The sequence below is a fragment of the Crocuta crocuta genome, unplaced genomic scaffold (genome assembly GCF_008692635.1).
Source record: "Crocuta crocuta isolate KB4526 unplaced genomic scaffold, BGI_CrCroc_1.0 scaffold175, whole genome shotgun sequence".
Classification (NCBI taxonomy): Eukaryota; Metazoa; Chordata; class Mammalia; order Carnivora; family Hyaenidae; genus Crocuta; species Crocuta crocuta.
Window position 1 is genome coordinate 3,330,825 of NW_027530988.1, and position 14,545 is coordinate 3,345,369.

Consider the following 14,545-nt stretch of genomic DNA (forward strand, 5'->3'; position numbering starts at 1 on the left):
TGACTGCCTATCTCCTCCGCTTCCTGCCTTTCCAGAATTAGAGCCTCTGTCCTTTGGGACTTGAGTTCTCTAAATGAATGCACATTTCCTAGATTGCTTGCTTGCTTATTTATGTATGTATGTATATTAACTTTTTTAGAAAGAGAATGCACAGGAACAGGGAAGAGGGGTGGAGAGGGGAGAGAGAGAGAATCTTAAGCATCCTCCATTCTGTGTGTGGAGCCCAGTGTGGGGCTAGATCCTACAACTTTGGGATCATGACTTGAGCCGAAATCAAGAGTTGGATGCTCAGCCAACTGAGCCACCCAGGTGCCCTCTAGAGTGCTTATTTAATTTATACTTAGTAAGGTTGGGGACATGGGTGAATGAAAGATGGGTGTGGGGTGGTGGTGGGATGTGGTGAGGACACCAGCAATAAGTTGGAGAAGGAAGCCAAATAGGGAAGAAGAAGCCTGCCAGTCTTTACCCTTTGGGCCCCTGGATTCCCTGCTGACACCTTTTGCTGCTCCTACTTCTTTCTAAAAGTTGTTGAGGCAGATTGAGTAGCTCCCTCTCCTGAGTGGGTAGAGTGTACTGCCAGGGAAGGAAAAGGGCAGCACAAGGCTCTGCCACCGATAATTACTTTCTCAGGACACTTGAGCCCCAACAAACTCTCCGTGAAAATTATCACACAGTTGAGGATTTCGTTTTCCCTGCTTTCTATTCAAAGTGAGGGCCTTTGTGTCCCAGAATGCTCCCTGCACGCAGAAAAGTCCTAGAGACTTGGTTTTGTTGAGAGCTGTCAGACCCTGGCTGAAAAACAACTAAGATCCTTTTCATCCATGATATGAGTCCAATTAACCTAATCCCCATTCTCTGCCCCCAGGGGCTTCTAAGAAGAGAACACAGGCTTGCTGTGCTCCCTGTAACACATAAAGCACCATCTACAATACATAAAGAATATGCACTCCACATGGAGAGGAAGGCACTACAGAGTGACACAGACACACTTAAAAATACTTAGAAGATTCTGTGGATGAACAGAAAAACATTGTAATACAGCATAATTTTTTTTTGCAAAAATGTCAGAATTAAAAACTAATAGAATTCTCACACTTTTATAGATATGATAGCCCCATTTGAACATCTTATGAAAATTAAGAATTCTCTCCTTATACATAAATATACGTGATTTTCACAGCTGCAAAGAACTTCATCTCTTCTCTGATACATGCTTGTGAAATTTCTTTCTGCATCTGGAAAGTACTGTGTAGAAAAAAAGAAACTATTATATCGGCTTTATTAGTGCTTAGCATTTGGGATAATTTTAATTTATTGTTACTTAAATGGTTTCAACACTTTAAAACCATTAGTCTAACTCTTTTTTTAAATGTTTATTTATTTTTAAGAGAGAGAGACAGAGCACAAGCAGGGGAGAGGCAGAGATAGAGGGAGACACAGATTCTGAAGTAGGCTCCAGGCTTTGAGCTCTTGGCACAGAATCTGATGCGGGGCTCGAACCCATGAACTGTGAGATCATGACCCGAGCTGAAGGTAGATGCTCAACTGACTGAGCCACCCGGGAGCCCCAGTTTAACTCTTTTAAAAAGGGAAAAGGATAAAGACCAGCCTGTGGGAAAAAGGGGAGTAAAATGTATGCTCCCAATGATCTAAATATAAATGTGGATAGGAGAGTTCATGAACAGTGACCTAGGATTTCATGCCAACCTTCCCATGAGAAACAACCCAAAACAAACCTGTTCAAAATGTCCCAAACCTTACAAACCTCGAAGAACTGCCACTGCAGGAATGTTTATCACACTGAAAAGGAAGGAATAATGGGTGTTAGGCTGCTACTATTGTTCTGAGGGAATTTGCTGAACCTACAAAATTCGAAGCTCTGCTTCGATGGCCACATAAGGTGAGGGGTGTAGAAATCAAAGCCCAACCCCCACACAACCAGGTCCAATCAGAGACCCTCTTCACAATGAGCTGGGACATTAAAAGTCTATACTCTCAAAGTAACAAAAGAAGAGGTAATGAACTCATCCTTGCAAGTGATTTCGTGAAAGTTTGGAATCACTTGGACCTTTCATGGAATCTCAGACCTTGAACTTGCGTTGATATGGTTATGGACTGTGTCCCAAAGTGCCCGATGGAATCAAATGCAAATCTAGAGGAAATTCGCTTAATTCCAGGGTTTGATTCACACCTAAAAATTATTTTTCAAGTATAATGACAAGCATATAGTCAAATATAAACAAGAGGACAGGCAAAGAAATAAGACACCAGAAGTAGGAAATAATAGACAATAAGAACAGAGAACGAGTTTAATTATTGGGATAATAGTATTAGAATAATAAAGTACAGATAATAAGACAATTATGCTGAAATAAAAACAAGCTTTAAAAGCCCTACAGGGAACATGAACCTTATAAAAAGTGACATAACATTTGAAAAAGAGCTAATACAACTTCTAATAGTGAAAAATGTAATAATCAAAATTAAAGTAGCAGTGGAAAGAGTTAATAACAGATTAGACAAAGCTGAAGAGAGAATTACTAACCTGAAACAGCTCAGAAAAAATAAGAAATGAGTTCAGAATGATTAACGATGAAAATAAGGCATAGCAAAATTACTAGTATAAACAAAGAAAGATGAAACTTGGCTATTGAACACTATACCACAAATTAATTTCAAGGTAATAAACCAAAACTTTTAGTAGATAAGATAGGAGAATTAATTTTTTTACAAACTTAAGGTAGGGAAAAAAATCATGAAAGAGGACATAAAAAGCCCTAATATAAATTATAATTACAAAGGAAAAAAGATAAAGTGACCTATATAAAAATTTCAGAAATTCTGATTGCCAAAGCCAGTATTAAGGTAGTGAAAAGTAAGGCTACATAGTGAAGGAAGATATTGTCAATAACTGAGAAAGGTTTTGATTCTGGGAGATACATGTATACATATTTATATATATAAATCATATCTATGTTATAAACCATTGGAACCATTATGTAATTTTCAAAATCTACATGAAATTGACAAATCATCAGAAAATTTAACTTAATGAAACATACTCAAGAAATTTGCATGTTCTTATAAACACTAAATAAATTGTTCAGTTATCAAAAATATTCCATTAAGGGCAGCTATACAGTCATATGGCTTCACTGGAAATCTCTACAAAACATTCAAAGAAGACTATACAATTTCTTCTAGAGAGTAGATGCTACCATCTCCTTTATGAGACTAGCAAAATGTTGAGGCCAAACCCAATGAAGACAATACAGGCAGTATCACTTCAGAATACTGATGCAAACGAAATCAATCACCCTCATTATTAAAAAAATTCTTAGCAATCTATGAATAGAAATGGTTGCATGTAATCCGATAAAAGTTATCTACAAAAATTTCAGAGCAGTCCTATACTTAATGGTGAAATGTTGAATTCTTTTTGTTCAAGAGCAAAACAATACAAGGACACCTGAGTACCCATAATTATCATTTCTCTTCAGTGTTAGACTGGAGATTTTAGCTAGGGCAGTTAGGCAGGAAATAGAAGTGAAAGTTACAGGGGACAAGAAAGAAGGAAACAAAACTGTCATTGTTTGAAGATATGATAGTGTACATAGAGAATGCCAAAGAATTGACAGATAGATGATTATAATTAATGAGATAGTTTAATAAGTTTCTTAGACACAAAATCAGTTTAAAAATTAATCACATTTCTCGGGTGCCAGGGTGGCTCAGTTGGTTAAGCGTCTGACTCTTGATTTCAGTTCAGGTCACGGTCTCATGGTTTGTGGGTTCGAGTGCTGCATCTGGCTCTTGTGCACTCTGTCTCCCTCTCTCTCTCTCCCTCTTCCTCACTCTCTCTCTGAAAATAAATAAGTAAACATTAAAAATTAATCACATTTCAATATATATAGCAATATATGAAATTTTGGAAAAGATAATATTTAAATGGCATGGAAATTATCAAATAACTAAACACAAATCTAAAACAAGATGTGCAAGATGTCTTTGGTGGAAATTATTAAGTCGCATTAAGAGATACTTAACAAAAACCCAAATACAAAGAGATTCTATGTTTGTGGATTAGAAGACTGAATATTATAAAAATATCAATTCTCTAAAAGTGATCTGTAGACTCATTGTATTCAAGAAGTATTTCATACAACTTAATCAGTTCTAAACATATGTGGAAAAACAAATGGCCACTAGCGAAGACAATCCTGAAGAACAGGATGGGAGGTCATGCTTTCAGCAAATTAAGCCATAGTAAGGAAGATAGTGTGGTAGTGATGTGGGCACAGAAGCATAGACTGATAGTCCGGGAATAGATATCCCATACACATTTGGACACTGATATACATGTTTGGACACATATGATCTATGGACACTTGATTTATAATGGAGTTTTAATGGCAAAGCAGTGGGGAAAAGACTGTTTTCTTTTTTCTCCCTGATAAATACAGCCAGGACAGTAGATGTCTTTATGGTGTCCTACAGACACCACAAAAACAAAAATAAAAACAAAAACAAAAAACATGACCATTTTATCACATACCATATCCAAAATTCCATTTTCAGTGGATTATGGATACAAGCGTAATGATTTGAAAATACAGTGTAACAAAATCTTCATGATAGGTAAAGATTTTATTAAAAAAAATTTTTTTTAGTGTTTATTTATTTTTTGAGAGACAGTGTGAGCAGGGGAGGTACAGAGAGAGAGGGACCCACAGAATTTGAAGCAGGCTCTAGGCTCCAAGCTGTCAGCACAGAGCCTGACAAGGGGCCCCAACCCACAAGCTGTGAGATCATGACCTGAGCCGAAGTCGACTGACGAACCGACTGAGCCACCCAGATGCCCCATGATTTTAAATCTTATATGTGGAGCACTTGGGTCGGTTAAGTGTCCGACTTTGGCTCAGGTCATGATCTCATGGTTCGTGAGTTCGAGCCCCACATCAGGCTCTGTGCTGACAGCTCAGAGCCTGGAGCCTGATTTGCAGTCTGTGTCTGCCTCTCCCTCACTCACATAGTCTCTCTCTCTCTCAAAAATAAATAAACATAAAAATTTTAAATCTTATATGTAAAAACACTAATCATAAAGAAAAGGAATGATGAACTGATACATTAAAATCAAGAGGAAACGAAGACAATTTGTAGAGGGTCATAGATGCTTATAACAAACATAGAACTTACATTCCAATTATATAAAGAACTTCTATAAATCAATATGAAAAAGACAACTCACTAGAATAATGGGCAAAAGACTTGAATAGCTTCATCTGAAAAAAGAAGAAATCCAAGTGGCCAACAAACATATGAAAAGACATTACTCTCCGTCAATACCAGAGAACCAACCAGTTTAAATCACAGGGATATACTGGTTATAGTCACCAGGTTGGCTCTTTTCCTAAGTATATACTTGAGAGAAACATGTGAACATTTCCACCAGATATATCTCCAAATAGATCATAGCAGCATTATTCATGAAAGCCCCAGACTGGAATCGTTTAAAAGACTTAGCAACTGCAGCACAAACATCAAACCTTCGCATATTTATATAATGTAATATTGCATATCAATGAAAATAAGTAACTGATACCACATGCAGTTCCACAAATAAGTCTTACAGACATAATGTTGAGAGAAAAGGCCCGGAAAGACTATATTCACTGTGAAAATGAAACTATTTTGGATACAAATGCATCCATAGGTGGTAAGAGCATGATGCAAAGCAGGGAAGTGGTTCTCACAAAAGTCACAGTGGTAAGTTAATTCTGGGGTTGGAGGGCAGAGAGGGCATTTTTAGCAGGAAGAGACACATGGGGGCTTTCTGAAACTTGGCCTTCATTCTCTAAGTGTGCTTTTCATGTGTATATATTTTGCAATAAAAATTTCTTAAAAGTCTGTTTGCTAGTAGTTGGGGATTAGAGAGAACATTTGGACAGAGAACCGAATGTTGGAGAATAAATGGGGGCACAGCTGTTTTTAATGTTTTGATTTTCCCTTTTAATAAAAACTGTGATATTTGTACAAACATGGCTGTGATACATTTCACAATATTCCTAGATGGTTACATCTGCATTTGACTGTTTTATTACATTTCCGTCAGTTACAATTTTTTCTCCTCTGGGATGTTGGGACATTAAAGTAGGATGTCTCCCACCTCCGTCCTGGGCCCCATATACCAACAAAATGCAAAGTTCTGGGCAGGCAGTTGCTTGCTGAGGCTGCGACACTTCCCTCTCCCTCCCTTTGATGCTGACCTGGTCAGAAACCAATCTGGTTGCCCTTGTCATTGTAGGAGACCTATGTACTATGGAGACGTTCTGGACATTCTTAGGGCTGCCCTAATATCACACTTAGAAGGACAGACTAGAAGCTCCTTGGGAAGATTCTCCTGATGAGCTGGTGATTGTTTTGTGGAGCTTCAGTACTGGGAGAAGGCTGTCTCTGCACTGTTGTCTTCCCACCACATGTGTCTGCTGGGAGTGAGACACTTTCTTGGCAAGAGCTGGCCCGGGTTTTGGTCTAGTAGGAAAGAGCAGGTGACAAAGGAAACTCAATCGATCTGCATACAATCTCCCCATCAGAGTGGTTTGAGGGAGAGAGGGACCTGGAAACCCTGGATGTGGCAGAGAAAGAGTTGAAAAGAGGACCTCAGTGTTTCCTGGCAGAAAAGCATATTACTGAGATAGAGTGGCTGACCCTGGGGCCCCGGGTAAATGTGAGAAAAAGGTAGAGGTGGACATATACCCCGAGACTCTCTTCCCAAATGTTCAGATCACCCAACTATTCAACAATAGGAGATCAGTAATGTTAATTCTATTATATCCATGGGATGAAATACTATCTGGTCATTAAATAGCATGTTTTATAAGACTGCTTAGTGACATGGAGCACTTTGCATCACCTAATATTAAGTGGGAAAAGTAGAATGTGAAATGATGTATACAATTTGATACTAATTCTGTTAAAAAAAAAGCAACAGCCAGAATAATCATTTTATGACTCTTCTTTTCACCTTTATATTATCCTTTTTTTTTCCGGTCATCGGTGTATATTAGTTTTATAGGTAGAACAAAATTTAGGGCCCATGATCCTTTTAAACAGCGAACACTATAACATATTGTGGTAGAGGCGAGCTAGCAGTTTAGCAAAACAATTTTCTTTTCTTCCAGAGTACCTGGGTGAATCCAGCCTTCCAGCCTCACTTGAAATTAGGTGTGACTATGTGACTATTGTAGCAAATGGGGTGTGAATGGAGATGGTGTGGGTACCTCTCAGACGGGGCCTATAATGAGCCTCGCTTCTGCACCTGATCATCTAGTTTCTTTCCCTACCTGGGTTTGACCCAGATTAACAAGGGGAACTTGGAGGCTGTCTTTAGGAGCTTGAGCCTGGGTTCCTTAATCATGGGCACACATGTAATTTATCGTCTCAGCTGGGACACTTGAGAGTATAAAGAGGCATTACGTACCAGGAACAATCATTTCGGACTGTGGGTGAGCAAGATATAGGTTTCTATTGTATGAGTCACTAAAATGCTAAAGTTTATCTGGTAGAATAGTTAGGGTTATCTTAACTAACACACGTACCAACTTTTTTTTTTAAAATAACTTGCCTATTAATGTTTTTGGCTTAGTTTTCTTTCTTTTGTTTCCTTAGCCTAGTTTTCTAGAATGGTGGATAATGTAGATTTCAATGACTGCAGAACACATTATATAAATGTGCCATATTTACCATTTCCCTATTTTGAACATTAATACTGATTCCAGTCTGAGGCCATTATTAAATAATGGTGTGATTAATGAACACCTTTTAAATAACCTCCCTACATGCACACACATACACATACACACACACATACACACACATTAACACACTTTAAACCTTATATAGGATTAAGTTCTAGAAATAAAAATCACAAAAGCAAGAGAGAGAAATAGGTGTGAACTGACTTAGAAATTTTAAGGGAACATCAACAGCAGCCTAGTCTTCATGATGCTACGGTCATTGTAAGGTAATAGTTTTTCTTCCTAACATATGTCATACTGTGTCAAGTGCTTCTATCAGGTGTAAGGGAAAAACTGACCCATAAGGCTGTCCTTCAAGGTCACACACCTCTGCCCCTGATGGTGGAGGTCCTTGGCTACTCTGCCCTTGGCTCAAGCTTCCACCCTGGGGCTCCATGGAGCTCTTCATGGCTGACTTTCCAAGGCCTCTACATTTCTTAGCTGTGATGGCTTCTCCTCAGAGTGTGCCCAGAGCTGTCCCCTGGCTCATGCACCTTCTACTGTTCTCTTGCTCACCCCCATCTGTGCATTCAGCTTTAATCTGTGCTATTGCTTGTGCTATGAGCCCCAGGGAAGACTTGGCAGATGGACATAGGGACAGTCTTGTGTGAATAATTGGCTTTTATTTGCTTTTCACTTTTTTTTCCAATGTGCTGGATTTTGTTTTCACATCTATGTGATTTATTTGTTTCCTTTTTAGCAAAGTTCTTGGTTTCTTTGTTTCTTTTTTTGAGGGAAAGAAAGAGAATGCATGTGGGGGAGGGGAGGGACAGACAGAGAAGGAGAGAGAAAATCTTAAGCAGGCTCCATGCCCAGCACTGAGCCAGACCCAGAGCTTGATCTCACCGTCATGAGATCATGACTTGAGCCCAAATCAAGAGTTTAATCAAGACGCTTAACCTACTGAGCCACCCAGGTGCACCAATTCTTTCTCATTTTGACATAAGTCCTGCTTGATTCAGTGTTTGTCTAATTGTTCAGCTATTTGTGAATTTGTTCTGTAACTTTCAACTCACTAGTGGTATTTGAAGGATAGGGGACCCTAAAATAAGGTTGTCTGGTCACAGTGAACTATCTTCCACCTGAAATGTGGCATTTCATGGGTTTGTGGACTGAAGTTCATGTCTTCTACAGGTGAAATAAAAATAAGGCCGCCCTTTCTCCCTCTCTCCCTCCCTTACTTCTGGGCACAGCCTCTATTGTGCATAGGTTAGAAACCTGAGGACCTGTGGGTCTCCAACTTTCTTCCAACTTCACATTGCCTTTCTGGAACCAAACAAAGTCATCCCTGTGAAATTGTGAGTTGCAATACAGATAAAGTTTAGGGATTTCAATTATTTTCAAGACAAGCTTTCTTGGGGCACCTAGGTGGCTCAATTGGTTGAATGTCTGACTTTGGCTCAGGTCATGATCTCATGGTTTATGAGTTCAAGCCCCATATCAGGCTCTGCTGTCAGCACAGAGCCCACTATGGATCTTCAGTCCTGCTATCTCTGCTCCTTCCCAGCTCGTGCTCTGTCTTTCAAAATTAAAATGAACATTAAAAAAAAAAGAGAGAGAGAGAGAGAGAGAGAGAGAGACAAGCTTTCCTGTGGATTCTAAAAAAAAAAAATCGTATGTGCCAAACTGAACTGCTTGGTGGAAGGAGAGAAACCAGGGCAATTTAGGAGAAATTTGTCATCACTGTAAGTTTCCCAGTTGCAGGGACAGAGACTGTTATATGACTGGCACTAAGAGAGAGATCAACATTTGACGTATTGATGGATGGCAATGTGATACTATACAGCCCAGCCTCCCCAGCCCTGTCTCACAAAGCTGACATAACCCAGGTTACCAGCAGGGGGAGTCTGGGTCCTGAGACTAGGCCAGGCTGAATGGGGCTGAGGCTGTTGAGTGAGTGACTCCACAGGCTATGGTGGCTAAACTCCTTCCTGGGAGGTACTGGTTTGGACTGAGGGAATCAGCGGGTCCTACCCATTGGGAAGTGGGTACTGCTTCTCGGAGGGGCATTGGGTGGGTTGGCAGCTCAGATGTGGCAAGATGGAAAACAGAGGCTGTTGTGGGATGGTCAGCCAAGGAGGAAGGTTGACTGAATTTAGTGCTGGGCACAGGGCAGGGCAGAGAAGTGAAACCTGGGTGGGGCTGGGGGCGCATCTCAGGCTCCTAAGCTGCAGAAAGTCCTGGCTGTAGGAGAAACTTGCCTCCACTGCCCCATAAGGATGCCCCCTGGAGACAGGAAACAATGCTTGTGGCATGCCCCCTGGAGTAATTCCCTTTCTACTGACCAAATTGTGGGGTTGGTGATGGTGGTTGGCTTAGAGAAGTTATGACATTTCTATGGCCCAGAGAAGATAGTTTTTGGGGAGAGAGGATTGTCCTTTTATAACAGAGTTTGGGCTGGACCCTTGCAGAGGACTAAGCCCCAAGGAGGTGTTATTGAGAAATTGATGAGAAACTATGTAGCAAAGGGTTTAGGGAGGATAGAGGGCTTGGGGAGAAAGGAGAAAGCAAAACCCAGAATTGACAGCAGAAGTCTGCCTGCAGCAGTGTTGCTACATACTGAAAGTGGTTCAGTGAATAAATAAGACTGCAGGCACACTCACTCTAGAGATCTATTTATTATGGCCCTGAAATGCCCACTCCCCTCCCTCCCAGCCTCAGGGGATTCTTTCCTCTGCTCCAGGAAAGGTGGCCAAGCACGGAGGAAGGTCAGCCTCACGCCTGCCTGGAGAGGTGCTTCAGTGTTCTCTTTATCCAGGGCAAGAAGTGTGAGACCTTGACGAAGACCCCTGGAGGTGTCCGGTCCAGGTTTCCATAAGAGAAAATCCCTTGGGCCACCTTGTTACATACAAGAGGGCCCCCAGAGTCCCCCTGTGGGGCAGAGAGAGAAAGGACTGGGCTGGCCTTCTGGTGGTCCTGCCCTCCCCACAGCCCTGGGGATGGAGGTCTGTGTTAGGGGCTGCATGGGAGATTGGACCCTGGGGAGTCCTTGTCCCCTCTCTTGGTCCCTGGGCCCCAGACAGCCAGTGACTGTTCTTTCCAGCACTACCCAGGAAACTCGGGTGATATGGCTGCCATGAGGAGACTGAGCCTTCCTCCCCAAACTGAGTGTACTGGAGGGGGTGAGGAGCTGAGGACTGGATTTGTGGACCCAGCCGCCCAGGCTCTCAGGCTGAGGCATGAAGGCATGGCCATTCCCATACCTGGGACCTCCCCAGGTCCCCAAGACCTCCTGGGGCCTGTCTAGGTAGATGCTGGAAGCCTGACCTTGAAGCCGGTCTTCATCTTCTTCGGGTCTCCTACACAAATCTGGGTGGCCCCGATGTAATAGCCACGGTAGCGGAATCTGCACTCCCAATCCTCCTGCACCATCAGCTCTACCTCCTGCAGAGTGGTTGCTAGAGTGCCCGTGGCCATCTGTCCCCAGCCGGCCACGCTGCACACCTGTCCTGGCCTCACCCGGGCCTTGCCCCTGGGCAGGCCCAGGGGCCTCACAGCTGCAGTCAGCTTGGCCTTTCTCGCCAGCTGATGGGAAGAAGCAAGAGAGGCCAGCTCAGCCAGTGGTCTCTGGGCCCGGGTGCCCCGATGCGGCTGTCCGGTCTTCTCTCTCCCCTGAGCCACTGGGACTGGTCAGGCGGCCAGGAAGGGAAGGAGGGAGGGGTCAAGTCCCAGTGGGAGGAGAGACAGTGTGGACCCAGAAGAGCAAGGGCAGCGGGGAGGCCTCCTTACCTGCAGTAGCATGATGTCATTGGCCAAGTTCTTTGGATTATAGTCTGGGTGGGGGATGGCTCTCTTCACGGGGATGATCTGCTGGGTCTTCTCCTGCTTCTTGATGTTGTGGGCCCCCAGGGTGATGTTGATGGAGCTGCATGGAGAGCAGAGTGGGGGGTGGGGGGATGGGGTCACAGGAAACAGCCCAGGAGCCATGAAGGGCAGGTGCAGCTGGGGTGGGCAGCACTGGGGTGGGTGGGAGGACATCGAGGTGGCAGATGGGTCCTGGATTCTCTGTTTTTCAATGACACTGAGGGCAGGGCTTCTGGGAGCTGTCTTCTGTTCTGAAGCAATATGATGAAATTACTCTGAGTTTGCATTTTGGCGCTAATGCATGCTTCCATCCTCCACTGCTGCTTTATTTGCCTGGCGTGGTCCGTCTCTATCCACTGTGCCACTTACTCTCACATCTGACCCTCCGACTAAAGGCTCACTTGTCCTGGGTCTCAGCCTTTAGCTGCCCCAGCTGTGCTCTCAGCAGGCTCTTTTGATGAGCTCTCATATGAGCTTTTGAATGACCAGGAGCCGGGGATGCTTCCCTGGGCTGCAGCCCCAAGGGAAAGGGCAGGGGTCCCCCTAGCGGTCTCTGCCCCTCACCTTCCCAAGCAGTGAGCAGCCGTCAGAACAAAGTCCTCATTCACAAGGGTACCACCGCACCTCTTCTTACTGTCCTTGTCCAGAAACTGGACAAATGCCATGTAGGGCCGGGAGTGGGGCGTGGCCTCATGGCCTCCGATGATCTCCTCTGAAAGAAAAGGCTGGTGAGTGGGGTAACTGGCAGCTGCTGTGGTCAGGAGGGAAAGCTTAGGAAGGTGGTGATTGAGGGTCTTCTCAGGTTCTCCTTGTAGCCAGAGGACCTTTGCTGAACCTCAAGCCTCATAACCCCCCTGAGAAGGGGGCAGTGCTTGTTCTCCACATCCTACCTCACACATGTGTGTGGGGGAGAGAAGATCTATCTTCAAGATGGTGGAATCTCAGGGTATTGTGGACAGGACTCCCCTGATGCCTTCTTTCTCAGTGAGTCTCCCGGGCCCCTCTGAGCCTCTGTTAACATCCTGATGGGTGCCATTTTCTAATAAACTACCTATGCCTTTATGGAGTTGGACTCTCTAATATTCTCATGTTCCACATGGCCTTACACATCCTAAGGTCTCAGCAGACATTTTTAAGTTGCATCAATGAATGGCCTTCAATTAGTTTTGGCTGAGGTTGGGTAGAGATTGGGATGGTGGGATTCAAGGCCACAGGAATTAGAGAGGGCACTGTCAAAGGCAGTGGAGCAGTCGAGGGCCTGGGAAGGCAGAGGTGGATGGTGCTGGGATGGGCTGCACAGGCCTGGGATTGAGCTTGGGAGGCAGTCATCTAGCTGCTGCTGGGATCACTCTCCCCTGGGCAGGATTGAACAGGTGGAGAGCACTGAGAAATTTAACTGGCTTTTGAAGGTGGGCCCAGGGATAACACCCACTGCTGCAGCTGGTTTGTCTGAGCTTACCTTTCCTGGGTTAGAGCGAGGAATTTTAAAGCCTGTTTTTCGTAGTTTCATATCTTCTGTCAAATGTCTTTCTTTGAACAACCCACTTTCCAAGCTATAAGAGAGAGGCTAACCCTTACCAAACCTTCTAGTGAACACCCTTCCTTCTGGCCATCCTTGTTGAGTGTGTCTGTGGAGCATCAGACCTGTTAGTCTTGGTTTCAGATAGGAGCTGGGGTTCAGGAAGTCGCTGGGCTCAAATTCCGGACTGCACTGCGCAGAAGAGTCAGGACTACAGGGGGCTTTGTAGGATGGGCTCAGGCCTCTGGAATGGGGATGGTCACTCACCTGTCCTGGCCTCAAGGGGCAACAGAAGGCCCAGCAAAAGCAGAAGTGGTTGCATCTTCCCTGAAGTTCTGCCCAGGTCAGAGCTGCCCGTCTTTCTTCCTTCCAGATACACAGCCCCAAGGGGAATGAAAGATGGGGGGCTCACTGACCATCTAGGCCTCCTTGACTTGTATTCGTGTAGAGCTGGGCGTCATCATATGAAGTGGTTTTCTTGGGCTGGGTGACAATGCTACAGCCTTCCCACTTATACTCCCACTGCTGAGTCATGAGGGGAAAATGAGAAGAAAGAACAAGAAAGTGATAGCTCGAACTAGAGCCCACAGAAGGGCTGGTTCCTTAGAAGCCCCTCTATGACTGAATCGAGACAAGAATGTGTTTATTTCTCGGCTCCTGGCTCTTTTTCCATTGTGAGGAAATCCTGAATAATTGTTTAGCTTGCTAGATCCAGGGAGATGAGAGACATGGCTCATGCCTTGAGATGCTGATGGTCACCAGGAGCAGACCAAGAATCTGCACTGAGTGTACCTTTTCCCACAGTCTAAGCACGCTCATCAATGGCAAACATTTAACAAACCACTTCTTTCCAGGCTGCCTTCTCTTAGGTGGGTGTTTTATTTTTTTAATTATTATTTTTTATATGTTTATTTCTTTTGAGAGGGAGAGATTATGAGTGTGGGAGGGGCAAGAGAGAAGTGGAGAGAGAGAGAGAGAGAATCCCAGGTAGGCTCTGGGCTGTCAGTGTGGATCAGGACTGTGAGATGATGACCTGAGCCGAAATCGAGGGTAGAGGCTTAACCAACTGAGCCACCCAAGCACCCCTAAGGTGGGTGTGTTTAAAATGAGATTACTTAACATGGATGGACCTTGAGGGTGTTATGCTGAGCGAAATAAGTCAGGCAGAGAAGGACAAATATCATATGTTTGCACGTATAGGAGGATTAGGAGGAACTTGACGGAGGAACAAGGGGGAGAAGAAGGGCGGAAATGGTGGGGGAAAGGGAGAGAAGCAAACCATGAGAGACTCTTGAATGCTGACAAAAACTGAGGACTGATGGATGTGGGGGAAGGGGGGGATGGGCATGGAGGAGGACACTTGTGGGGATGAGCACTGAGTGTTATGTGGAAACTAATTTGACAATAAACTATTAAAAAAAATAAA

At 43.8% G+C, this 14,545-nt stretch overlaps 1 protein-coding gene and 1 long non-coding RNA gene across 6 annotated transcripts in view; one reads left to right on the plus strand and one right to left on the minus strand.

Annotated features, from left to right (window-relative positions):
- The window catches only part of LOC144236785 (uncharacterized), a 159,642-nt gene that overhangs the window by 59,435 nt on the left and 85,662 nt on the right, over positions 1-14,545 (plus strand). The window lies entirely within an intron of this gene.
- GZMH (granzyme H) lies at positions 10,407-13,625 on the minus strand. 3 transcript variants are annotated; one of them, XM_077770275.1, is made up of 5 exons: positions 13,387-13,625; positions 12,165-12,351; positions 11,526-11,661; positions 11,064-11,321; positions 10,407-10,667 (listed from the first exon to the last, which is right to left on the minus strand). In XM_077770275.1, exons 1-5 carry the CDS (start codon positions 13,439-13,441, stop codon positions 10,512-10,514), a joined length of 792 nt encoding a protein of 263 aa, XP_077626401.1. In that variant the 5' UTR covers positions 13,442-13,625; the 3' UTR covers positions 10,407-10,511. The 3 variants fall into 3 exon arrangements, with proteins under 3 accessions (XP_077626401.1, XP_077626399.1, XP_077626400.1); XM_077770273.1 differs by having other exon boundaries at positions 12,165-12,312; positions 13,387-13,624; XM_077770274.1 differs by lacking the exon at positions 13,387-13,625 and adding an exon at positions 13,060-13,116 and having other exon boundaries at positions 12,165-12,312.